The 25,315-nt window shown below is 43.8% G+C and overlaps 1 protein-coding gene across 1 annotated transcript in view; it reads right to left on the reverse strand.

Moving 5' to 3' along the window:
• LOC138960796 (L-fucose kinase-like) overlaps nucleotides 1-25,315 on the reverse strand; it is a 49,243-nt gene that overhangs the window by 22,827 nt on the left and 1,101 nt on the right. The window contains exons 3-21 of the mRNA XM_070332455.1: nucleotides 24,178-24,329; nucleotides 23,395-23,445; nucleotides 22,874-22,999; nucleotides 22,299-22,371; nucleotides 21,709-21,803; nucleotides 21,207-21,287; nucleotides 20,649-20,768; nucleotides 18,648-18,831; nucleotides 18,142-18,275; nucleotides 17,265-17,426; nucleotides 16,278-16,397; nucleotides 14,597-14,698; nucleotides 13,624-13,757; nucleotides 12,211-12,288; nucleotides 4,620-4,756; nucleotides 3,944-4,092; nucleotides 2,578-2,724; nucleotides 814-975; nucleotides 94-128 (exon numbers count right to left, since the gene is read on the reverse strand). Coding sequence (XP_070188556.1) covers nucleotides 94-128; nucleotides 814-975; nucleotides 2,578-2,724; nucleotides 3,944-4,092; nucleotides 4,620-4,756; nucleotides 12,211-12,288; nucleotides 13,624-13,757; nucleotides 14,597-14,698; nucleotides 16,278-16,397; nucleotides 17,265-17,426; nucleotides 18,142-18,275; nucleotides 18,648-18,831; nucleotides 20,649-20,768; nucleotides 21,207-21,287; nucleotides 21,709-21,803; nucleotides 22,299-22,371; nucleotides 22,874-22,999; nucleotides 23,395-23,445; nucleotides 24,178-24,329 — 2,242 coding nt within the window. The remainder of the gene's footprint in view (nucleotides 1-93; nucleotides 129-813; nucleotides 976-2,577; nucleotides 2,725-3,943; nucleotides 4,093-4,619; nucleotides 4,757-12,210; nucleotides 12,289-13,623; nucleotides 13,758-14,596; nucleotides 14,699-16,277; nucleotides 16,398-17,264; nucleotides 17,427-18,141; nucleotides 18,276-18,647; nucleotides 18,832-20,648; nucleotides 20,769-21,206; nucleotides 21,288-21,708; nucleotides 21,804-22,298; nucleotides 22,372-22,873; nucleotides 23,000-23,394; nucleotides 23,446-24,177; nucleotides 24,330-25,315) is intronic.

The following is a 25,315-nucleotide window of genomic DNA, read 5'->3' on the forward strand; positions in this document are numbered from 1 at the left end:
CACACACACGCACACACAGACAGACAAAGTTACGATCGCATAGGCTACACTTACGTGAGCCAAAAATTAAAAGAACAAATTTCAGAAACTTACTCTTTGATTCTTCGCACTTTGCAGCCAATGGGACGCTGAAATGGCAAAACACAGTTACATAGCAAACCTAAACAACAACAAAAACAGTGTCAACACCAATGGGACGCTGAAATGGCAAAACACAATTACATAGCAAACCTAAACAACAACAAAAACAGTGTCAACACCAATGGGACGCTGAAATGGCAAAACACAATTACATAGCAAACCTAAACAACAACAAAAACAGTGTCAACACCAATGGGATGCTGAAATGGCAAAACACAATTACATAGCAAACCTAAACAACAACAAAAACAGTGTCAACACCAATGGGACGCTGAAATGGCAAAACACAATTACATAGCAAAACTAAACAACAACAACAAGAGTGTCAACACCAAAGGCACATGCAAGAATTCTATTATAATACAGAAAAACTAAAAACACCGAAAGTGACATCAGGCTGATTCTTAACATGCGCGCGCACAAACACGGATGCACACATAAACACACCATACATACACAACCACAACCACACAGACACAAACACACCATACATACACAACCACAACCACATAAACACACCATACATACACAACCACAACCACACAGACACAAACACACCATACATACACAACCACAACCACACAGACACAAACACACACAGACACAGACACACACACTCACTCACACAATTACCACACAAACCATATTCCCACGCAGATGTGCTTGACTGACCTTGCCATTAATGAGGACTCCGACAATGGTGACAGCACCGCCGTGTTCATAGGTGATGGGGGGAGTGTCAGACCAGCCCCCCGAGATGTCAATCCTTGCAGGACAGTCGGCCTGCACCCACTTTCCCAATGGTGGAAGTTGGCCCTGGCCTTGAGTGAAGAACTGGAAAACAAAACCCAAAACCTTTTGGATGAAGCACTGGGAGGGTTGAGTGTTTGTTTGTTTTTTGTTTTGTTTTTTTATTCTCTTTTTGTACAGTTTTGTAAAATTTTGTTTACATGTATAAGCTGTACATTACAGGACATCGCCTAACCGAAAGGACAGAATCATACAACAGAAAATCACACTTGGACAATTACAACATACATGGGGTGGGAGGATGGAATGGGGAGGGGGGGATGTTCAGTGGTTTGGTGGTCGCATTATCAAAAGGTTTTAAGAACGAAAAAACCTAAGGGTTACATCAAAACGTGCATATACAGGCGCCAATCCTTGTAGAATTTATCTACTGTATTATTCACAACTGCGTTATACTTTTCACAAATAAATCTTTGCTTAAAGTTTCTACTAAATGTCTGAAAATGAGGGGTCTTTTTGTTCATTTTGGAAATATATACATGGTGTTTGGCACAGATTAATAACACATCAAAAGCTTTATCGGTGACTACATTGTTCGCCACTCCAAGAAGAACCAGTTCTTTAGACAGTTTTAAATTGTCGCAATGGGTGCAGTTCGCCTTTAGCCAATTTACAAATTCTATCCAAAAAGTCTGCACTTTATCACACTCCCAAAACATATGTAAAAGGGTTTCTTCATTTCTACCACAAAATGTAGGGAGGGTTGAGTGTTAGTGTTTCTTGTTAAAAGTATGAAAGCCACAAAACAGTGTTTTGTGAAGTACAGTAGTCCCTTCCATTTCCGGCCCTTTCGTGGGCGTGAACCTGCCCGGAGCGGCCAGCTTTCCCATGACTAATGAGTTTTCCTTCTATAATTGACTCTTAATGGCCGTTAACCTGTCTGACGCGGTCAACGGTCACTGATTTTTGCCCTAAGGTGCCCCTCTTACTCGACAGGAGCGGCCACTTTTTCCATTTTTGTTTGTTTGAATAGATGTATTTGGTTGCTTCCTTCAGTATCAAACTTAAAGTGCTTGAATCATTAATATCCAGCTTGTGTGTGTGTGTGAGTGTGTGTGTGTGTGTGACGTGTGTGTGTGTGTGTGTGTGTGTGTGTGTGTGTGTGTGTGTGTGACGGTGTGTGTGTGTGTGTGACGGTGTGTGTGTGTGTGTGTGTGTTGTGTGCACAGACGGCACAGCACGAGCAGACGACATGAATACTTACGCATGGGCAAACTGTAAATACAGACATGCACATGAAAACTTGATCGTGTTTTGGGGGGGTTTTTTGGAGGAGAAGGGGGCCTGTAATGAACGGCCACCTGATATTTGCGGTCACCTTTTCAATGACTAATGGGTGACCGGATATGGCAGGTACTACTGTATCTCTGATAAAGATTTACTTGCAAGCAAACTGTGAAAGCAAATCTAGCTGAAATCAAGTTCCGACACTAAAATGTGCCCCCAATCATCCCCCCCCCCCTCCCCCCCTCTCACTTTTAAAATTCTTCTCACCCCAACATTACTTCAATAGCAAATTCTTATCAATTTACAGATTTAAACATGAAATGGGTAGTATTAGTTTAATATAATAAATGCTGGATATTTTAGAGTTACACCTCAAACAGCCTATCCATCAGACCTCACCTCTTTAGCGGTCATAACAGCATGCCTGATCAAGATCTGAGCTGCCCCTTCATAATGTCTCGCAGCACGAATCAGGTGATCAGGCCGATGCAACCACAGGGAGCGTTCCTTTGCCAGTGCTGCTACACCTTGTGCAAAGTCTTTGTTCTGCAAAATAGAGAAATGCAAAGAGAAGATCAACTTTTAAGTAAAAATAAACGGAGAACTGTAAGGCCTAAAAAAATATAGGAGTGGTTACGGTAACCCGACCTACCCTATTTTTAGGGGCCGACCCTATAACTTTTTTTTACATCTGTCAAAAAAAAAAAAAAAAAAAAAACAAAAACCGAGTGCAGAAAACGCAATGAAAGCGGAAGCGCTTGAGTCGCACACTTATTTCCCTGTCGAGTAGGTTTAATTTGTATACATTAGAAAAAAAAGTTAAAAAAAAAAAAAAAGTGATAGCCTACCTTCCTACCCTATTTTTTTTTTACTATGTTACCTTCACCACACCTATTTTTGTTTGTTGCCTAAACAATGAAGGCATATGCCCCTAATGGCCTTGGGGTGAGAGGGTAAAGCTTAATTTGACGATGAAGACACTGAGCGTTTAAAGACCATGGCAGTTATCATGAGTGCATGAAAACTCAGCATGAATATTTGTTTCAAAGCTACTGATACCATTGGATCACTGTACTCTTCCTTGGTTCAGACTTTTATTTTCTTGACCGTGGTCTTTTACGTGCCACGGTGGTGACAGGGGGTGGAAAATGGGTATCGTCTCTGAGTCTGCACAAAAAGTTGAACAGTCCATCCCGGCCCGCATTCGACCCCGTGACTCCAGGATCACAAGTCCAGTGCTCTACTAACTGAGCTACCGGGCCCCATACAGCTCTCACCTCCAGGATCACAAGTCCAGTGCTCTACTAACAGAGCTACCGGGCCCCATACAGCTCTCACCTCCAGGATCACAAGTCCAGTGCTCTACTAACTGAGCTACCGGGCCCCATACAGCTCTCACCTCCAGGATCACAAGTCCAGTGCTCAACTAACTGAGCTACCGGGCCCCATACAGCTCTCACCTCCAGGATCACAAGTCCAGTGCTCTACTAACAGAGCTACCGGGTCCCATACAGCTCTCACCTCCAGGATCACAAGTCCAGTGCTCTACTAACAGAGCTACCGGGTCCCATACAGCTCTCACCTCCAGGATCACAAGTCCAGTGCTCTACTAACAGAGCTACCGGGTCCCATACAGCTCTCACCTCCAGGATCACAAGTCCAGTGCTCAACTAACAGAGCTACCGGGTCCCATACGGCTCTCACCTCCAGGATCACAAGTCCAGTGCTCTACTAACTGAGCTACCGGGCCCCATACAGCTCTCACCTCCAGGAAGTTGAAGGCTTTCCTCCAGGACTGATTGGCGGCGGGACCTGAGCGAAGACCTCCGATCTTGCCGGCCATGCAACCCATCACATCAGCAATGTTCGCCATCGTGCGAGCAGCGATACCTGGATCTGTTGTCTTGCTTGCAACTGCTCACAGGCAATCAAACATCAAGAATCATTCATACAGCTGATTACCATAGCAAACTGAACATTGTTGCAATTACGAAGGGTATATCTGGCGTCTTTCTAACAAATTCTCACTTAGGATAACGAATAAACAAACAGATGAATCGTATCAATGCAATGCTTCGTATAGGCATTACTGTTAATCATGTGAGCTGCAAAGAACATTACTTGTTCTCTTGTTTGCTTGTAGTATCTTTAATCCTGCTAGACATGAAGCAAATTAGATGCTTGCAAAATTAGCCACTATATGACTATGTGACTCGTGAGTTACAAGGAATTAAATTTTGCTACAGAAAGTTGAATAGTAGGATGAAAGATGCCATAAAGCTTTGAGCGTAATGGACAAACGGTGAGTTTACCAATAAGTTAATTTGTTTTGCCCAATCCATCTGTTCCTTGTTTGTATTTTACATTTTATTCATTTTTTTTTTATTGAGTTACGTCATTTAAAAAATTCCAGATTCCAGAGTAGTGGTACAACTGCTCACCTTTGTCAAGTATTTCCAGTATCTGCTGAGAAAAGCCATCAATGGCTGCACTGGTGTAGAGATTGTTGAATCCTTTGTTCAGAGACTTTGTCAGGGCCTGTTCCACCTCAAGTGATGCCACCTCGTAAAACAGTTTCCTGCCAAGAATACATTGCACAATACAACAAAAACAAAACAAATAAAAACAGTGAGAATAATACTCTACTTCATTTATCCTTCACACAAAATTAACATTAAACATCACAATCACAATATCTGAACCAAAAAAAGCAAATGCTCATACCGACAAACAACTCACCTTCTTCATAAATAATCCAAAATTTTAGTAATAAATTTTAATTTAATTAATATACTTACCCAACTCACGTATAGCAATTAACTCTAGTTCAGTGCTGGTAACGCTGTTCGCGTCCCCTTGGTAACAAGGGAGACCACTCTAAAAAAGAGAGTGAGCCATCCCATAATGTCCGACCAACTACTGGTCTGACTTCCGTATGCGTGCGCATAGGCCGCCATTTGTATCATACCATACGAAGCCCAACTCACTTCTTTTTTAGACCCAAAACCAACCACAGCGGGGAGGCGGGAGGGAATAAACGACGTGAGTTGGGTAAGTATATTAATTAAATTAAAATTTATTACTAAAATTTTGGATTAAATTACATAACTTTACCCAACTCACGTATAGCAGATTGCTACTATAGGTGGTGGGTACTTACCAAAATTCAAGCATGAAGGACCTGTCCTGCAGCTACCAAAGAAGGTAGCGCAGAACTGCCGTCCTGTCTCAGTGAAGAGACGTCCCTGAGATAGTAATTGATGAAGATATCTTCAGATCTCCAATAGGCTGACTCCAGTACCTCAGTAAGCCGGCCAGACCTGAGGACTGCCAGTGACGAAGCCCATGCTCTTGCCTCGTGTGTCCTGGCTGCCGTGAGAGGCAAGAACGCCCTAATATCTCCAGATTGTACCTCCCACCAGGCATAAGCTTGTTTGATAAGATTGGAGACCCACTTAGTCAACGTAACCTTTGCAATGTCCTTATGCCTCGCCGTATTCAGAGATATAAATAGCAGTTTTTGATTTTCTGAACGGAGGTGCCTTGTGCGTGACAGGTAACTACTGAGAGACCTGACAGGACAATTAACTACATCAGGGTCGCCCGGAGCGAGAACATCGCTCAGAGGCCGGATGTGGAGTACAGGAGAGATATGCCCAGGTTTCTGGTTCTTAGCAAGGAAACCTGGTGTAAATTTAAGAGAAACAGACCCATCTTTCTCAAAACCAATATCCTTCTCTAAACCTGACAATGCATGAACCTCGCTACCTCTCCGAGAGGTTGCGAGCAGCAAAAGAAAAACCGCCTTGCGTGTAACATTAATCAAGGATGCCGAGAGAATGGGCTCAAAACCTTCCGAGGCTAAAAACCGCAAAACAAGCATCAAGTCCCAGGCAGGGAGACGTGACCTAGCGCGCGCGGCTGTAAGGGAGGCACCCTTAATGACACTAGCTACCACTCCGCCGAGTGTAATCTTGTGTCCGAGTTGCGAAAGAGTTGAGGAGATCGCTGACCTCCGTACGCGAAGAGACGAGGGTGAAACTCCCTGTTCTGCCAACCAAGCCAGGTGGTTGGCAACCTGCATCGATCTAGGTGATAAAGGATTAACCCCGTTAAGAGAGCACCACCTAGACCATGCCGCCCAGTGGGAGGAGTACACAGAAGTCGTGGACTCCCTATGGGCATGACGGACAAATTTCAAAGTGGAGGCAGAGGCCCCTGCCTTAAGCAAAGAGCTTCGGACAGAATCCAGGCGTGAAGGCTCAGGATCCGCGGATCTTCGTGGGGGATGCCTGACCGAGGCTGAACAAGATCTCCCTTTTTCGCGGCGAGAGGGATCGGGGGCCGAACTGCTAGACGCAGCAAGTCTGGAAACCAGTGCTGGCTTGGCCAAAGAGGAGCGACCAGAACCAGCGCTGGTTTCTCCAAGTCGACCTTTCTTAGTACCTTGCCCAAAAGGCAGAACGGAGGGAAGGCATACGCTGTCAGGTTTGTCCAGTCTATTTCCAATGCATTTACCTTCCAGGCCAGAGCATCCGGGAAGGGGGACACAAAGAGAGGAAGTCTCGCCGAGAACCTCGTGGCAAACAGGTCGATCTTGGGCTTGTCTACCTGAGCCCAGAGACGCTGCAGGGCATGGTGTGAAAGAGTCCATTCTGAGTGAACCACCTTGTCCCCTCTGCTCAAAGTGTCCGCAAGGACGTTCAGACTGCCCCTCAGATACACGGCTGAAAGCAGAATGTCTTGAGTGTGACACCAGGTCAGAAGACAGCAAGCTTTGTCTGACAGACTGGGAGAACGCGTCCCCCCCTGTCTGTTCACATAAGCCGCCACAGTGGTGTTGTCTGTGTGGAGCCTGACATGCTTGCCCACCAGAAAAGGCCTGAACGCATGCAGCGCCAAAGAGACGGCCTCCAATTCTAGCACATTGATGTGCAGGGAGGACTGGGATGAGTCCCAAACCCCTGACACCGTCTGCTCGTCTAGATGAGCTCCCCACCCCATCAGAGAGGCGTCCGTGAAGAGCTCGCTCTCTGGAGGCTTGCGAACAATGGGCACTCCCTGGAACAACAGAGGGAGCAACCAAATGCGAGTTGTGCGCAGAAACCATGAACCCAGAGCTATCTGGAGATTCCAGCCTTGGGATGACTGATCCCAACGAGCCTGCAGAGCAGACTGGAAAGGCCTCTTGTGCACCCGGCCTAACGGGATGAGAGTCGCCATTGAATCCATTTGGCCCAGAACCGAGGCCAGAACCCGCACACTGGCCCGATTCTCTCCGTAAAGAGAACGTATCAGATCCTGGAGCTTGTCGATCCTTCTCTGAGAAGGACGGACAGACCAGTTTCGGGTGTCGAAATCCATGCCCAGATAAACAAAGTTCTGAGATGGCACCAACTCCGACTTTACCAGGTTTATCGAGAATCCTAGCTGCGAGGCCTGACTGAGCACTCCCCGAGTGTGAGCCTCGCAACGCTCTTTGTCCTGATGGAGGATCAACCAATCGTCCAAATAGGCTCTGAGACGAACACCGTTCTTTCTTACCAGAGCACAAAGCTGTCTGACGATCATCGTAAAGATCCACGGCGCTAGAGACAGGCCAAAAGGAAGGGCCCTGAACTGATACACTCTGTCTCCCCAGGGGAAGCGTAGCCACTTTCTGTCTGCTACATGCATCAGCACATGAAAGTATGCATCTGTGAGATCGACAGACGTCGCCCAGTCCCCCGGACGCAGAGCCTCCCGAACTGAGGTCGTAGTCTCCATCGTGAACTTGATAGCCCGTAAGAACTTGTTGAGGGCTGACAAATCCAAGACAGGTCTCCAAGCCCCCGAGGCTTTTGGCACTACAAAAAGTCTGCCGTAAAACCCCGGGGACTGTAAGTCCGTGACCTCCTCTATTGCTCCCTTGAGCAGAAGAGCAGTCACCTCCTTTTGCACGGCGGCCCTTGCCTCCGAATCCCTTGGAGCCCTGCATGGCGGAATTATCCTGGTCAGAGGTGCCTTCTCCCCTGACCAGAGAAGCCGGAATCCCGAACTCACTATCCCGGTAACCCACTTGCTGTCCACTAGCTGCAGCCAGGAAGTGAGGGCCCTGGACGGGCCGCCCGCTACAACCAGTGCGGGGGCTACCGGGATGAGAGGTTCGGGAACACATCATTGGGGGTGAGGCTTGCGCCCCGACCCCCTAGATCCTCCAAAAGATTGACCCCTCTTAGGGTAAGGAGCCCCGCGGCCCCTACCCCTCGAAGCGAAAGACTGCTTTTGTGACTTGCCGCCGCCGCCAGAAGAAGAGTTCTGAGGCTTGCTGGCGGTCTGAGTCTGAGGCTTAGGAGCCTTCTGGAAACCTTGTAGCGCAAGGTGAGAGAAAGCAATGTCCCTTGCATCCTGTGACTCTTTCTGGAACGCGTCAATGGACGACTGACCCAAAAGAGCCCCGTCCGTGAACGGAGAGACCTTCAAGCTCTCCACATTAGCCCTGTCCCGAATCCTGGAACCTGCCAAGAAGGCAGATCTCCTGGAGTGAACTGCATGGGCATAAAGTTTAGCCGAAAGAGACATCTGTTCTTTCGAAACCTTAGCCAGCGTGGAGAGAAGGGTGGTGACATCCAAAGCCGAAGCGTCGAACCTGAACTCGAAAGGGTCAAGTGATGTGGCGATTGACCTTGACAACGACCTTTGTAGAGACTCTGACACAGAAGAGAGCTCCAACAAAGACCTGCCCGCTTCTTCAATAGCCGCAAGCGACGCGTCAGTAAAAGGAACAGGCTTGTCCTTACTGTACGTGTCCTCGCGCAACACAGCCATTCCCGGTGACACCGGAAGCACGGCCGACGGCAGGGCGAATGACTCAATTAAGTTGACTGACTGAGGGGCAAACCTGCAATTCGAGGAACCAGAAACTTGACCCCCAGGCTTCGCAAGCCAGTCCATAACATCGTCGGGAGCCTCCCCATGTTGCAACAACAGAGGCACCGGCGGACCACGTTTGGCCTTAAAGACGTTTGCCATTTCGTAGGCAATTGACGAAGATTCGCGGAATCGGAACTGAGGTTTCTGCTCTCGAGCCGACCGGAAATCATCAAAGGCAGAACGAGGTGGTGGAAGCTTTGACCTACTTTCAGCCACCCCTTCAGGAAAATACTTAAATGCCGTCTCGGCAGCCAGCGCCACTGCGCTTGGCAACCTTGACGGCAAAGTAAGTTGAAGGTCGTCCCCCATGGCGGACGTACCCTCGTCGACCTCTCCCTCTTGCTCAAAAGGGCAATCGGGAAGGTGACCCCCAGAGAGACTCTCCTGGTCAACCGAAAGGTCATCCAGGTCAACCACTCCCTGCCCCCCGGGCGGGAGAGGACGATGCGGCTCCCCACGTTCCTCCAAAGAAGGGGGTAGGAGCGCAACGCCCTTTCGCTGAACAGGGCCCGTCGACCCAACTGACCGGGCGCTTCTGCGCGAGGGGTCAGCCAGGCTGTCGGGGCTATTACGGCTCGCAGGCTTTGCAGCCAAGGTCGCCTTTTCCTCCTGAACACGCACCCCACTTTCGCCGGAGAACCCGGCTACTCGTGGGGTAGACCAACCTTTGCCGTGAACCGGCGAGTTCAGCAGAGACACATTGCAAACGTCACCGTCCTGAGAAGCGTGCACATCAACCCGCGTAGTGACAGTCGACCTTGAAGCCGTAGCAGAGGGCGAGGGCCGGATCCTGGCAAGCGAAGGCGGGTCCGCAACACCGGAAGGGAGGGCGCGCAAATCCGCCCGTGTTGAAGAAAGCTCGGCCGCCAAGGTCGAGACCTGTGAGCTCAAAGTGAGCAACAAAGACGCTACATCCGCAGGAGGCAAAACTGGGCCACTAGGCGTCCCAGAAACAACACCAGGATCTTCTACAGGCGTACCCTTAACTGGAATCTGCTTAGACAAAACGGGGGAAGCGAGCATGGCCGCCAAAACCGGTGATTTAGCTGGCAAGGCAGAAAAAGCAGAAACGTCATGCCCGGCACTTTTAGCATTACGAGACCCTTTCTTACTGGGCGAGGCATCAGTAGCAACCTGTCTCGCACTAGGCTTTCTCTTAGCGCTATCTTTCAGCGCCGCTTCCGCCATGTCAACAAACAAACTCACAAAAAATTTTCAGAGAAAAATTTCGTAAGTCCGAGATGAGCGACAAAATGTCGCTAAAGTTACAAGTAAAACAGAAAGATCTCACCAAATACAGCAGAGGTACAGGTGCAAGGCTCAGGCGGCGACCAAGGGGCGAAATCCAAGTCCTAAGACGTAGGAGAAAGGCTGAGCACAGCCAGAGCGAACGAAAACACGTCCCGTTCCCTTGAACGCTGAGTATGGAATGATACAAATGGCGGCCTATGCGCACGCATACGGAAGTCAGACCAGTAGTTGGTCGGACATTATGGGATGGCTCACTCTCTTTTTTAGAGTGGTCTCCCTTGTTACCAAGGGGACGCGAACAGCGTTACCAGCACTGAACTAGAGTTAATTGCTATACGTGAGTTGGGTAAAGTTATGTAATTTAATATGAATCAGAAACAAATTATCTGCTGCTCTAGCTCCATAGGCACACAGATGGACACTGCTGATTATTATGACTCACCGAGTAAAAAATTTCCTTGCAACAGCAAACAAGAAGGGCAAAGCCCATACGACTCACATGCTTTACACATTTTTCCTACCAAAATACATGGTCAAGGTCATCCAAGGTCATGCAACACAAAGCTGTTAATTCAAGACATAGGAAGTACAATGGTGCTTATTGGCTCTTTCTACCATGAGATATGGTCACTTTTAGTGGTTCAGTACCTTATTTTGGTCACATTTCATAAGGGTCAAAGTGACCTTGACCTTGATCATATGTGACCAAATGTGTCTCATGATGAAAGCATAACATGTGCCCCACATAATTTTTAAGTTTGAAACAGTTATCTTCCATAGTTCAGGGTCAAGGCCACTTCAAAATATGTATACAATCCAACTCTGAAGAGCTCCTGTGACCTTGACCTTGAAGCAAGGTAAACCAAACTGGTATCAAAAGATGGGGCTTACTTTGCCCTATATATCATATATAGGTGAGGTATTGAATCTCAAAAACTTCAGAGAAAATGTGAAAAATGTGAAAAATAGCTGTTTTTTAGGCAACATTTATGGCCCCTGCGACCTTGACCTTGAAGCAAGGTCAAGATGCTATGTATGTTTTTTGGGGCCTTGTCATCATACACCATCTTGCCAAATTTGGTACTGATAGACTGAATAGTGTCCAAGAAATATCCAACGTTAAAGTTTTCCGGACGGACGGACGTCCGGACGGACGGACGGACGGACGGACGGACGACTCGGGTGAGTACATAGACTCACTTTTGCTTCGCATGTGAGTCAATAAAATCAAATAAAAAAAGACAATGCTATGATTAAAGAAAGCACAGCAACACCATTGTATCATTAATCTCTTCGTCATCAGCAACACCATTGCTAGTGCAGCATTTACTAGATACATTAGTTTTTGAGTTGCTCTTCAGTCTTCAGCTTGATTCAAAATCTAACAAGACCAATCAGTGAGTATTTCCAGTGATTAACTAAGAAAAAGTGAGATACACTTTGATTTCAACATAGTAGGATGTGTAAATGGTTGAAATCATACATGGAACATGGTTCAAATGATATAAAAGTTTTGAACTTGTAAATGCCCAAGAAGACAGACTGCCCCTGTTGTTCTTCTTAGCAACTGCAGTCAAATCAAAGGTTAATCCCTGCCTTCTCATTCCCTAATGAATGATTCATTTGTTCGGCTTCCTGGCGAGTGGGCGAAAACTGAATTTCATGAAGATAAGTTTTGTGTGATATTTGTATGTCTGCATGTTCACTTAAAAGACGTTCGGTCGATATATTTGTGATTGTAACGTCATTTTGTCAATAACAACGTTCCAACAACTTATAATACAAAAAAATAAACTTATCTCACAAACTGTCCAGACGCTCGCTTGGAAGACACAAGCGAGATAATGAAAATCATACATCAGTACTCACTTTCTCCAGTTGAGCTCAGCCTGCAGGTCAACAAATGTCAGGATTTCTGCGAGGGACAGCCGCCAGGATGCCCTCCATCTGAAACATTGAGTCAGTGGATATAACAGACAGCAGCAGCATGCAAAAACAATCTTCTTCTTCTGCGTTCCCGTTGCCATGCTACACTGTCAAGGTTGTTGATGTGATGAGGTCTGCAGTTCGCCGCAGGGACTCCGCTTGGCCCCAAAGTTTCTCCTTCAGGTCCACCATCTTTGGCCAGAATTTGCTTATCAGCTCCGCAAAGACAATCTGAATCCTCTGATACCCAAACAACAGTTTTACTACTAAGGGAAAAAAGGCACATCAAGAAAAGTTGTACCACTGCAAAACGATCCCAGTTCCTACAGAAAAAAATACCTGATCTCAAAGAACAAGAGCCATGCAAAGCCAGAAAGGTGGTACAGTAGTTACCTTTGATGTGAAGCCCCCTCCCCCTCCCCCCCCCCCCCACCCACCCACCCCTCTACCTTAACAAAAGGACACATCCAAATAAAGGAAACCTGTTGTCCCTTTGTTTATTAATGTGACAGGGGAGGCTACCGCTCCTTTCACAGCAGACTCTGCACCCGAGTTGTTGGCCTTTAAAAGTCAACACCGGTGTATTGTGGAATTCTGTTTGTGATAGGGTCTGGTGGTTTCCGATTGTCTGTATGTTCATGGAAACCTTCGGGTTTGCATAACAGTTTTTATAGGGCTAAGAAATTAGCCCTAACATTTTCAATCCTGTTTGATTGCACTTCGCTTCCCGAGGTGATCGTAGTGTTTCGGCACTCGGTTACATCTGGCGCTTGCGAGCAGGGATGGGACTCGGCATGATATGTTCAGGTAATGGCATAATATGACCACTGAACATTTTTGTGCTGTTCCCATTCTGCGAACTTGGGATGGACAGTGGTCCCCCGGTTCGGAACTTCGGGACGAAGTTCATTCAGACGGGGGCGATTGTGACAGGGGAGGCTACCGCTCCTTTCACAGTCGACTCTGCACCCGAGTTGTTGGCCTTTAAAAGTCAACACCGGTGTATTGTGGAATTCTGTTTGTGATAGGGTCTGGTGGTTTCCGATTGTCTGTATGTTCATGGAAACCTTCGGGTTTGCATAACAGTTTTTATAGGGCTAAGAAATTAGCCCTAACATTTTCAATCCTGTTTGATTGCACTTCGCTTCCCGAGGTGATCGTAGTGTTTCGGCACTCGGTTACATTAATTTAACCAAACTATACCTGTCATGGAAGTCCACCTGCAATATCGGGACACACTTGGCTGGTACCATGGCTGTCACTTCATCACAGAACAACAATTAATTCATTTCATCACTATTGCCCTTTGAAAACGCCAGTAACCTGTCATGTTTCAGCTTTCAAGTACAGTATTACCTTTTCAACAAATCCAGCGATGGAGTGTCGGTCAGCTGTCCCTGCAGCCACAAAATTTCTTTCATGCCAACGTTCTCTGTGGCATGGAACACGGGAAACAGCTTGGCGTTGGACACTGTCTGGTCATCACTGCCCTGAAACAGCATGTGTGAGGTTAAAATGTTGTGCTTGCATTACAGTTTAAGTAAGTGATGTACAAACAGACCTCAAATGAAGCAAACTCACATGTTCCAACCCCCAACCTCATCCCCACTACCAGTCAGAAAAGGAAAACAGAAAGAACAGCAATTTATTTTTTCTTCACTATTACCCGTTGAAAACATCCAGTATTAACCTGTCATTATTCAGCTTTAAAGCACATCATTTCCAAATTCAGAGATGAGAACCACAATAGACAATGTTTTGAAAAAAAACACAGGCTTGTATGAGTTGTGAAAGAGTAAATACTCCTGCTTTTATTGAGGCAAACTTTCCTACGCGACATTATAGGCCAATCACGAGCGAGGGGTGTGTCTGAAACACGTGGACAAGGAGCATGTGTGGGAAGTTTGCCTCAATAAAAGCAAGGGTATTCACTCTTTCACAACCCATACAAACTCGACAGAGTTATTTCCAGAGTTCATCTATTATGTCATTGGAATCACACAGCACAAAAAACCTGCAAGACAACATTCAGCAGCCTAAAATGCTTGCACATCCAAACCGACATCACTTACAGAGGTGTTCCTCCCAAGCAGACAAAAAAAGTAATTATACCTGAATAGCCAGACAATTAATGCAAGATACAGTGGAACCCCCTTTTAAGACCTCAACAAATTTGAGAAAATCAGGTCTCAAAAAGGAGGGAGTCTTAAAATGGGGTTACATTTACAGAGGTTATGAACAGAAAAGTTGAGAAACAGGGAGGGGGTATTACATTGGGGGGTCTTAAAAGGGGGGTTCTAATAACAAATTAATCAGAAGATTCCTGTACCACGTCTGTTCCCCACAGGTCCTCGTTGAGGATTCCGGTTCGGTTCAGGAACACCAACCACGGTTCATTGCAGAATGTTACATTGCTCTTCCAAGCTGGAGCCTGAAAAAAGAAAAGAAAGTTTCAGCTTTTGATCACAAAATGCAATATCCACAAGAAGCCACATCTTGATATTGTGTTACTATTATTTCTTTATTCTCATACTGTGAAAAATGACCAACCAAAAATGTACAAGCTAACCCTAAATAAAGTTAAGTTTTAACCCTTTCACTGCCTATAGGACTTCAGCTGGCGTCCTGGGTAACTTGCTTTAACAGACATTAAACCGTTCAATAAACAACAACGGAAGAAGAAGAAAAACAACAAACAAACAATGTGTGCGTGTGTGGCGTATTGATTTACACATCAAGGGCACAGTGTTAGTTGTCAATCCAGGTGAACACAGGTAATGCATTGTATACAAATTCTTCCTTGCAACGAACAAGGGGGGCCCGGTAGCTCAGTTGGTAGAGCACTGGACTTGTGATCGGAAGGTCGCAGGTTCGAATTCGGGCCGGGACGGACACGGGTCAACTTTATGTGCAGACCCAGAGACGGAAGCCATGTCCCACCCCCGTGTCATCACAATGGCACGTAAAAGACCTTGGTCATTCTGCCATAAGTGCAGGTGGTTGAATACACCTAAACACGCAAACACCTGGGTAGCGCGACTCCGTTGCTGCTAGCTTTCCACTGGGAGGAAGCGACCCGAATTTCCCAGCGATGGGACAATAAAGTAACAAGAAGAGCAAACGCTCGATCGAGTCACTTTCGCAGTTCTGAATATTATATGAGGCATCAGATGGACAGGAAGAAATTGCTATTCACAACACAATGAGTCACGTTCACATAAAATTTGAGCCCGGTCACTTTTATAGTTTCCGAGAAAAGCCCAACGTTAAGTTGTGTGTTGCCGAACAGAAAAGGCTAGTTATCTCCCTTGTTTTTCTGATAACGTTCGTAAAAGGCTAAAGATGTAAATACTTTGATGTAAAGAATAATCCTACAAAGTTTCAATCACATCCGATGAACTTTGTCAAAGATATAAAATGTCTAATTTTTCCTTTGACGCTGACCTGTGACCTTGAAAAAGGTCAAAGGTCAACGAAACCATCGTTAAAGTGTAGAGGTCATTGGAGGTCACGACTAAACAAAATATGAGCCCGATCGCTTTGATAGTTTCCGAGAAAAGTCCAACGTTAAGGTGGTGTCTACGGCCGGCCGGCCGGACAGACTAACACTGACCGATTACATAGAGTCACTTTTTCTCAAGTGACTCAATGAAAATGAAAATGAAAATGAAAAATGAAACAGGTAAAGTCACTGATCATGGAAAGAAATATATATTAATGTGAAGTTCCATCATAAAATTGTTCTGCCATTAGCTTTCTGTACTTCTCATACTATACAAAATAACCATAAAAAAAAAAGATGAGCCTACCCTGAACAAAGTATAGTACTGAACAACCTCCTTTTCTGATGGGGCCATTATGATTGCACAACAAACTCTTCATGTTTCTCTTCAAACGAAGCGCTCTGAAGTGCTAAATGTCCTTAAGTGAATGGAAATAACTTAGTTCATTTCTTTTGTGGATGAAACAGATCAATCAACAAAACAAACCTTCACAATATAAAAACCAACCTTGATGTTGTCAAAGCGGCCGTGAACGGTCAACACGTTTCTGGTGGTACCGAGGGTCTTGAGGCAGACACTGAAACCCTGCACCACCATGCTGTCCGCAAACTGCATTCTCTTCTTGGGCTGTGACAGACACAAGACATTTATTGTAAGCTGACAATGTACAAATATGAAGAATCAAACCATGGCCAACATTTTGGCAATAACCCGATTTAGCCCTATGTGGACAGGCGCTATGGCCTAGTGAATAACTAAGATAAGACGTCGGCCTCCTAAGCGGAAGGTCGTGGGTTCAAATCCCGGCCGCGCCTGGTGAGATAAAGGTGTAGATTTTTCCGATCTCCCAGGTCAACTTATGTGCAGATCTGCTAGTGCCGTTTCCCCTTCATTTGCAAACACAAGACCAGGTGCGTAGGGAAAAGATCTTGTAATCCATGCCAGAGTTTTGTGGGTTATAGAAACACGAAAATACCCAGCATGCTTCCCACCAAAGCGGCGTATGGCTGCCTAAATGGCGGGGTAAAAACAGTTATACATGTAAAAGCCGTGGGATTTTCAGCCCATGAATGAAGCAAGCCCTATGTGAGGCACACGGTCCTACTGAATGAATCTCAACAGTCCCTCTTCTTTCAGTATATATGTGACATCACTTCCACGGGGGTTAATTTGGACTATGCCAACATCTCTTTTCCCCAGACATAAAACTGTTATGTTTCAATAAACTTACTTTCCTGATTATTACGTTGCAACAAACCTGCTTTTCTGCAATTCTTCTACCAGAACTACCTGGTTCATCTTTAAAATCCAGCCTAGATACTTCAACTTTTATTCTGTTTATTTTTGAATTGATTTTTCTTGCATGTCATCTTCCGTCTTATAGATTTTATGAGTTAGTAAACTTGCCTACTGAACGCAAGAGAGACAGCAGGAGGAGGAGGAGGAGGAGGAGGAGAGGGGTACACTTCATTTTTTCCACACAACTATGTTTACCTTAGGATGCTCAATGGAAATGCCACTGATGAAAGAATCCTTGCCAACAACCATGTTTCCGGACAGACAACTGTGGCAGATGACAGTCTTGTTTCCCACAGTGATGTCCCCTTTCAGCACACTGTTGATTACTGCAATGTTTTCTCCCAGTTGCACCTCTGGCTGAAATCACGATTGCTGTTTAATTGGTTTGCGTCCCATCTGATGTTCAGTCAAGAGACGAATTCCGAAAATAACTGTTGGGTTTGTATGGATGTTCAGAGAGTGACCCGTTCTTGCAAAAGCTCTGACAAACAAAGGATGGACCAATCACTAGCAAGAGATCCATCAAAAACACATGCTCTGGTCCACGTGTTTCCGACAGACCACTCGCTAGTGATTATGCTATCCTTTGTTTGTCAGAGCTTTTGCAAGAAAAGGTAAATCATCCACAACACCAACAAACCCAAAGGAGTTATTTCCAAAAGTCGTCTATTGTGAAATATAATATAAATGAGAATATAACATTTTTATTTTTCACTTCGATCTTTATAATCTCAGCAAAATGTATCACATGTTGCACAATCAGATTAGTTTATGTTACACGCAGAGTGCTGACTAAAGTCTGAAAGACAAAAACAAAACCTCCAAATACTGACAGCAATCAGAAGTAACCCTTCATACTCTATTTTGACAAATAAATGCTGATAAGAATGTATGTACACATCCTCAAGCCTTAAAGATTCAGAAAATATGTTAAAATTCATGTAAACTGTAAAAAAATTTAAAAAAAGATTGTGGGACATCGATACCAATTAACCCTACAACGCGTAGCCCTGAGATAAAAACAGCAAACAATGATTTATTACAAAAAAAATTAAATCTAGACTTGTCTGACCTTGACATCTGCCTGCACCATGTTTGTCCAGGTCAAGCCGTCCCTCTCCATGGCAACAGGGGAGCAAAGCAGCATCTTCTTGTGCTCTGATGCCAGGTTTGTCAGGTAGTGGACTTCGCCTCCTTCCACCATGACTGCAAACATTGGTTTTCTTCTACTCTTCTTTCAGAGTTGTGCCCCCTTTACTTTAAATAATGTTTCTTATTTTACCACGATTTCTGCTTCATTTTTTTTTTACCCCAGAGGAGCTAACAAGCGAAAGCACTCGCTGTCTACATAAGTTTTCAATCAATCGTAGCCAGTCTCTTCTTCTTTCTAAAGAAGGTTTGACACAACTTGAGGTTAAGGTAACAAATATTTGTAAACATCTTTCCAATTGCACTGCCTGAATAATCTTGTTTGAATCTTAGCTTTAAAATAGGAAGGAGTTCTTTTGAAAAGGTACATATATATACCAATACCACGATATCCATCGTTTTGATTTTCCTACAGCAAGTTCTCCTTACATGCTCGAAGTCTGTATCCATGCAGCTCCTTCCACAGCATCTTGCGAGCAATGGCCATATTGTCCCTGGAGTCACCTGCCCCTGCTGCCGGTTTACCATAAGTCGTGCTTCTCTCCCCTTGCACAAAGTCCGTCTCCGAGACAACTGTCGTCATGGGCAGCAGGACGTCAAAAAACAGAGACAACTAAAAAAAAAGATAAACAAGTCGCGTAAGGCGAAAATACAATATTTAGTCAAGTAGCTGTCGAACTCACAGAATGAAACTGAACGCAATGCAACGCAGCAAGACCGTATACTCGTGGTCCACCGCTCACGGCATTGGCAGTGAAATTGACAAGAAGAGCGGGGTAGTGGTTACGCTATGCTGCATAGCACGCTTTTCTGTACCTCTCTTCGTTTTAACTTTCTGAGCGTGTTTTTAATCCAAACATATCATATCTATATATTTTTGGAATCAGGAACCGACAAGGAATAAGATGAAAGTGTTTTTAAATTGATTTCGAAAAAAAAATTTTGATAATAATTTTTATATATTTAATTTTCAGAGCTTGTTTTTAATCCGAATATAACATATTTATATGTTTTTGGAATCAGCAAATGGTGGAGAATACGGTAAACGTAAATTTGGATCGTTTTATAAATTTTTATTTTTTTTTACAATTTTCCGATTTTTAATGACCAAAGTCATTAATTAATTTTTAAGCCACCAAGCTGAAATGCAATACCGAACCCCGGGCTTCGTCGAAGAGTACTTGACCAAAATTTCAACCAATTTGGTTGAAAAATGAGGGCGTGACAGTGCCGCCTCAACTTTCACGAAAAGCCGGATATGACGTCATCAAAGACATTTATCAAAAAAATGAAAAAAACGTTCGGGGATTTCATACCCAGGAACTCTCATGTCAAATTTCATAAAGATCGGTCCAGTAGTTTAGTCTGAATCGCTCTACACACACACACACACAGACACACACACACACGCACACACACACGCACACACGCACATACACCACGACCCTCGTTTCGATTCCCCCTCGATGTTAAAATATTTAGTCAAAACTTGACTAAATATAAAAAGAAGGGCTTTAGTCTCAAAGGAAATGACAATCACGTGGCTAAAACAAAGTCAGTCTTTTTTCACTTTAAACTGAAGTTCAAGTACAGTGGAACCCCACTTTAACAACATCTCCCTACCGTGCGATTTTTCCTATGCTTTCCACTGTATACTGGCCATTTGTATTAGTTGGTAAAAAAATCATTACTAAAGAAGTACTCAACACAGATATTTGAAACTTTCAGGGTTTACTGTTGATATGTTGATGCCCTTCAGTGCAAAGTTTCAAGTGTTTTATTTAGAAAATAGCTGATTTAGGTGGGGGGTATAAATAACCCTTTTTCTGGCATCAAAATTACGCTGAACGCAGGGCCATCACTTCAAATTCGTGTGGTTTACTCACTCACTACTCACTACGTATTGGTAGACGCCATTGTTGTTATGCAAATTTGCACAAAGCCAGCGAGTACGAAATCAAACCTCGCGTCATCGTTCTACAGCAGACAGAAGTGAAACTAGCTTGGTAATTTGCAGACGATTGGTTAAACTTGAGAGCCAGCCTCTCTATTTTCGTACAAAAATTGACGTCATTGAGCTAAAAAAATCCAAAGGTCAAACACTGCTATCGCAGTGGTTCGTGGGGAAGTGGTGTGCATGGGACCACTGCGATAGCAGTGGTTCGTAGGGAGTGAGTTAAACAGGAGGGAGTCTAAACAATTGGGGTTAGTTTAAAGAGGTTATATGAACACAAAGTTAAATACCCGTGTTTAATGTACAAAAATCTCTCTCTCTCTCTCTCTCTCACTCCCTCCCCTCTCTCTCTCTGTTTGTCTCTCTCTCTCTCTCTCCCTCCCTTTCTCTCCCTCTCTTTGTCTGTCTGTCTCTGTCTGTCTTGTCTGTCCCTCTCCCTCTGTGTCTCTCTCTCTCTCTCTCTCTTGGTGCAGTACCTTCAGGGGTGGCATCCCACTGTCGAGCCCAAAGTATGTACAGGCATCAAGAGGGGGCTTGGTGTAAAAGGACAGAAGTTTCTCTGCTACTGCCGTGCTCAGGTACACAATGCCACAGATCTAAACAGACACCAAGCCAACACAAAAACAAAATTGTAAGACACATACATTTACACAAATCATATTCTCAGTAATTGTAATTCTCGTGTCACGTGCACTCAATAAGCACAAAAGAATACCTATCCATAAAATCAGAAGCTTCCTGTCTTTTTATCTAAAGACCAAGAAATAAACTTCAATGTTGCCGATTCCCCAAACAACCCTATGTTTTCCTCCCTAACATAGAACTTTTTTTGGACCCGTCAACAACAAAAAAAGAAGAAAAAAGAGCTTCATGTGCCTTTGTAAATAAAAAAATTTAAATCCTCAATAAAAAAAATTAAAAAATTTAAAAAAGCAGATGATCTAACAACCTTAATTTGTTTTACTTTGTCAAAAAAAATTTTTTTCTTTTTCGGCTAACAACAAACTGCTTGCCATGTTGAAACTGCTACTTACCACAGGAACAGTGCCATCCTGCCTCTTGCATGACTGCAGGGCTTCATCCCCTTTCTGATACAGGATGTTTTCCACCATGCTCTGTACATTTCAACAGAAAATTGAACCAGTGTTGCTTGTATGCTTCATCACACAGAATGATACATTAGACAAGTTAGAACCGTTTATATACTTCCAGTGACAAGAAAGCAACAAAAAACATAACTAGCTACTTGTTTTTCTTCGTGCTCTTGTATTCATTGGAGTGTGAGGGGGGAAGGAGGTGAGCTGTTATGCAGTAGGGAGTGGTCACAGAGTCCTGTGAGAACGATCGGGAAAACGGAAGGGGGGGGGGGGGGGTAATAAGGAGAGGATGGTGAGAGTGAGGGAGTGCACACGGAATGTATAAATTAGCTGTGAGAAGGGTCTGACAGCGAGTGGTTAGTCATTAGCAGCGGCCAGTGCAAGTGTAGCTTTCATACGCACACAAATAAAGACAAAATAAAACATGCAATAAACTGACCTGTGTATCCATCTTGCAGACCCCATGATCCTTCCCATACTGGACTTTTGCTGGCATGGTCACTAGACAAGCGTCGCAAGGTTTCCAGGTCAGATCTTGGCGGAAAAACGAATCTTGATCAATGAATAACAAAATTAAACACACAAAACATGTTCCCACAGCAGTATAGGGGAAAAATATTGGTCAGATGCATAAGACACACTATTTTTATTCTAATTGATGAGATCTAAAAAATGCATTCTAAAAACAATGAAACAATGACAAAAACAAAACAAATGCAAGCTTAACTCAAACATTCTCATAAAATCATGTTGCTTCTATGCATGGATCACAATCAAAGTTCTCATGTTCCCTCAATCAATAAGCAACGCATTTATTTTGCATTCAAATTTTACAAAATATGTTGTTGAAACATGGCTTTCATACCATCTTGCATGCAAGATTCATTAACGATTTGGTGATAAGTTCAGTATTTGTACAATAAGTGTTTGTCTGTCTGTCTGCTTAAAAGACGCACTGTAAATGTAAAGTTTTGTTTATTTTCATTTAAATGTTCCAATAACCTACAATTCTTGTTTCATGATTCTTACCAGCTCCTGCAGGAATAGCCAGCAGCATGTCCAGACTACTGACCCAAACGCCAGGTGCTGACCCGGCTGCTATCTGAAACATGTTCATTAAACATCATGTGATTGTGTGGGAAAGACAGAATTGACGAACAAATAAATGTGCTGGGTTTGTGCAGGTTGTGAGAGAGGCACACGTGCTCATTGTTCACTTGTTTCAAACACACCCCTCACTAATGTCTGGATTATAATGTCAAGTGGGAAAGTTTGACTCAATAGAAGCAAGAGAAAACCTTTCCCCAGGTAAACACCTGCAGGCAAACTGAGAGGATCACAGCAGCAAGAACAGAACAAAAGACAGAAAAATAATGCTTTTGAACTTTTCATTTACAATCGTTCACAACAATGTAAAGTACACAAAACCATTCATGAACAGAGACAAAAGCAAGTCAAATACAGTGAAACCCCATCAAAATTAAAAAAAAAATTAAAAAATCTTCTATGTTCTCACCTTTTCTGTGATGAGCCTGAAGATGAGATCAACATTGCAGACGAGATCATCAGATGCTCATAAATTAAAAAATCTTCTATGTTCTCACCTTTTCTGTGATGAGCCTGAAGATGAGATCAACATTGCAGACGAGATCATCAGATGCTGATGAGGAGAATTTCGCTGGAAGAGTTGTGAATGGCCGCCCGCATGCATCGTAGGAATAAGATGTACCCTGCATTGATATTTATAGCAATAAGCTTATAGCATCAGCGTTACAACTTATATCACCAAGTATATTTTAAGGAGGTGGGGTATGGTCTAATGGGGGGGGGGGGGGGGGGGGGGGGAGGAGGGAGGGTTATAACAAGATGAGGTGTCTAAAAAAAATGTTTTGTACTTATCATGTTCATACACAATACTTTTACAATCTGCATGATTTTAACATGAGGGCGTTCCTATTTTACAAAATCAAAACCGGTGTTTTACATTACAGTTAGGCCCTCCATACAGAGTTCTACTTCTAGAAAGTAAACTTGTCATAAACATTTCTGATCAAGGTACATGTAATCTGTTGTTTTCCCAAAACAAAGTCAAAACAGAGACAGACAGAGTTGATTAATTACATACATGGTGTAGAATCAGAATGTGGACATCATTCAGAACATCTGGATTGATCACCTGTAAAAATAAATATGTCAAAATTAATACATGCCCGAAATCAGTTGCAAAGTTCATAACAGTTTAAAACAGCTTACATTCTAAGTGTTTGTTCATCGGAGGCTCGTAAAAAGACACACACAAAAAACAAGCCTGAAAAGAAGGTTGATACTAAGGCCAAGAAAAAAATCAATGTTTCCGATTACCCGACCGACCCTATTTTTTTTCTCCTGGCCCTAGAAAAAAAAAGGCAAAGCTCAGGGAAGTTAGTCTTCTTGTACATCCAGGGTCATAACAAAACACCAGCTAAAACTATGCCTGGAAAACTGTATAGACTGTATGGACCGGTAGCTCAGTTGGTAGAGCACTTGACTTGTGACCCTATGGTCGCAGGTTCGAATTCGGGCCAGGACGGACACGAGTCAACTTTATGTGCAGACTCAGAGAGGGTATTCATGTTCCACCCCCGTGTCACCACTGAGGCAAGTAAAAGACCTTGGTCATTCTGCCATAAGTGCAGGTGGCTGAATACACCTAAACACGCAGACACTTGGGTAGCGCTACTCGGGTTGTTGTTAGCTTTCTACTCGGAGGAAGCGACCCGAACTTCCCAGCAATGGGACAATCAAGTAATGGAAAAAAAAAATTGAATTAAAAAACTGTGGCTAATCCACGGGAAGCTAATAACTCACAACCCTGTTTGGGAACAAATGTGCAAATTTGAACATATAGTCTAAACAAATGCCAACTCACAGTGTAGCCTTTTCTGGCAGAGATATGTTCAACCACAGTGAGAAGAGCATTGATGGTGGCGCCACCGCTACCGACATTTGTCTTGGGATCCTCCACCGTCAACAGAATCACATCCTTGTCGATCTTGCCCTTGGCTTGTCGGGCCTCTAGTTCTGCAATCAAAATTGTAGCGATCAAATAATTAAAATGATCAGATATTAAAACAGGACTTTTTCTCCAAACTGAAAAAAAAATGTTTTAAATTATCGAACAACTTCATAGTTTAGCAAAGCTGTTACCTACACTGCATGACAGCTATTGAGCGAATATATGCACACGTTATAAATACAACTACATGCACATGTGACAATCAAAATCCTCGTGCCATGTACATATTTATAGTTCTTCTCTTTTATTTGTTACGAACAAGTTACAATGACTTGCAATATCTTACTATCAGGATGTAGCTTTCCAAACAAAAATAACTGGTTAAACAGGAAAATCTTTGCAATTACAGTCGAACCCACTTAAAACGAACACGCTAGTTACGAATTTTGACTTATAACGTATTAGTTTTAAGTTCCCAACTGAATACCTCTTTCTTCATGCTTAAAAAAAATGCTTAAAACGAATTCTTTATGACGAATTTCTGCTTATAACGAGCACTTTTTGGATTCCCATGCATGCATAATGTCTGTAATTTACTCACGCTTATGACGAAATCTTTAAACTCGTCCCGAGATCGACATATCATGGGAATTTGAGAAGTTTGAATACATCATGTGTCAAAGTCTTCCCTTACGTCGACTGCTTGAACCATTGCTCAACCGATCACTGAATAAAGTTAAACTGATTACACTGTACTCACAAAACAATTTCAAATTTAGAATCAAAGTGATTGATAGCTCAGACACTGAACATGAATGACTGACTGACGTTTATTTCCTTCGCGAATACCAAAAACGAAACATCAATGTTTTGAACGGGAGCCATTGCCAAAAAATATAGATGCCAGAGTGGTTTCCCTTGGACAAGGGAAACCACACTCTCAACGTTTGCGTTCGCCGGTTCGCGATAGTTTATCAGTCAGTCAGTGCTTTCGATTTGGATTTGAACATCATGTTGCAACCAAAAAACAAAAAACAAATAAATTGGCCAA

The sequence above is a fragment of the Littorina saxatilis genome, linkage group LG1, assembly GCF_037325665.1.
Source record: "Littorina saxatilis isolate snail1 linkage group LG1, US_GU_Lsax_2.0, whole genome shotgun sequence".
NCBI lineage: Eukaryota > Metazoa > Mollusca > Gastropoda > Littorinimorpha > Littorinidae > Littorina > Littorina saxatilis.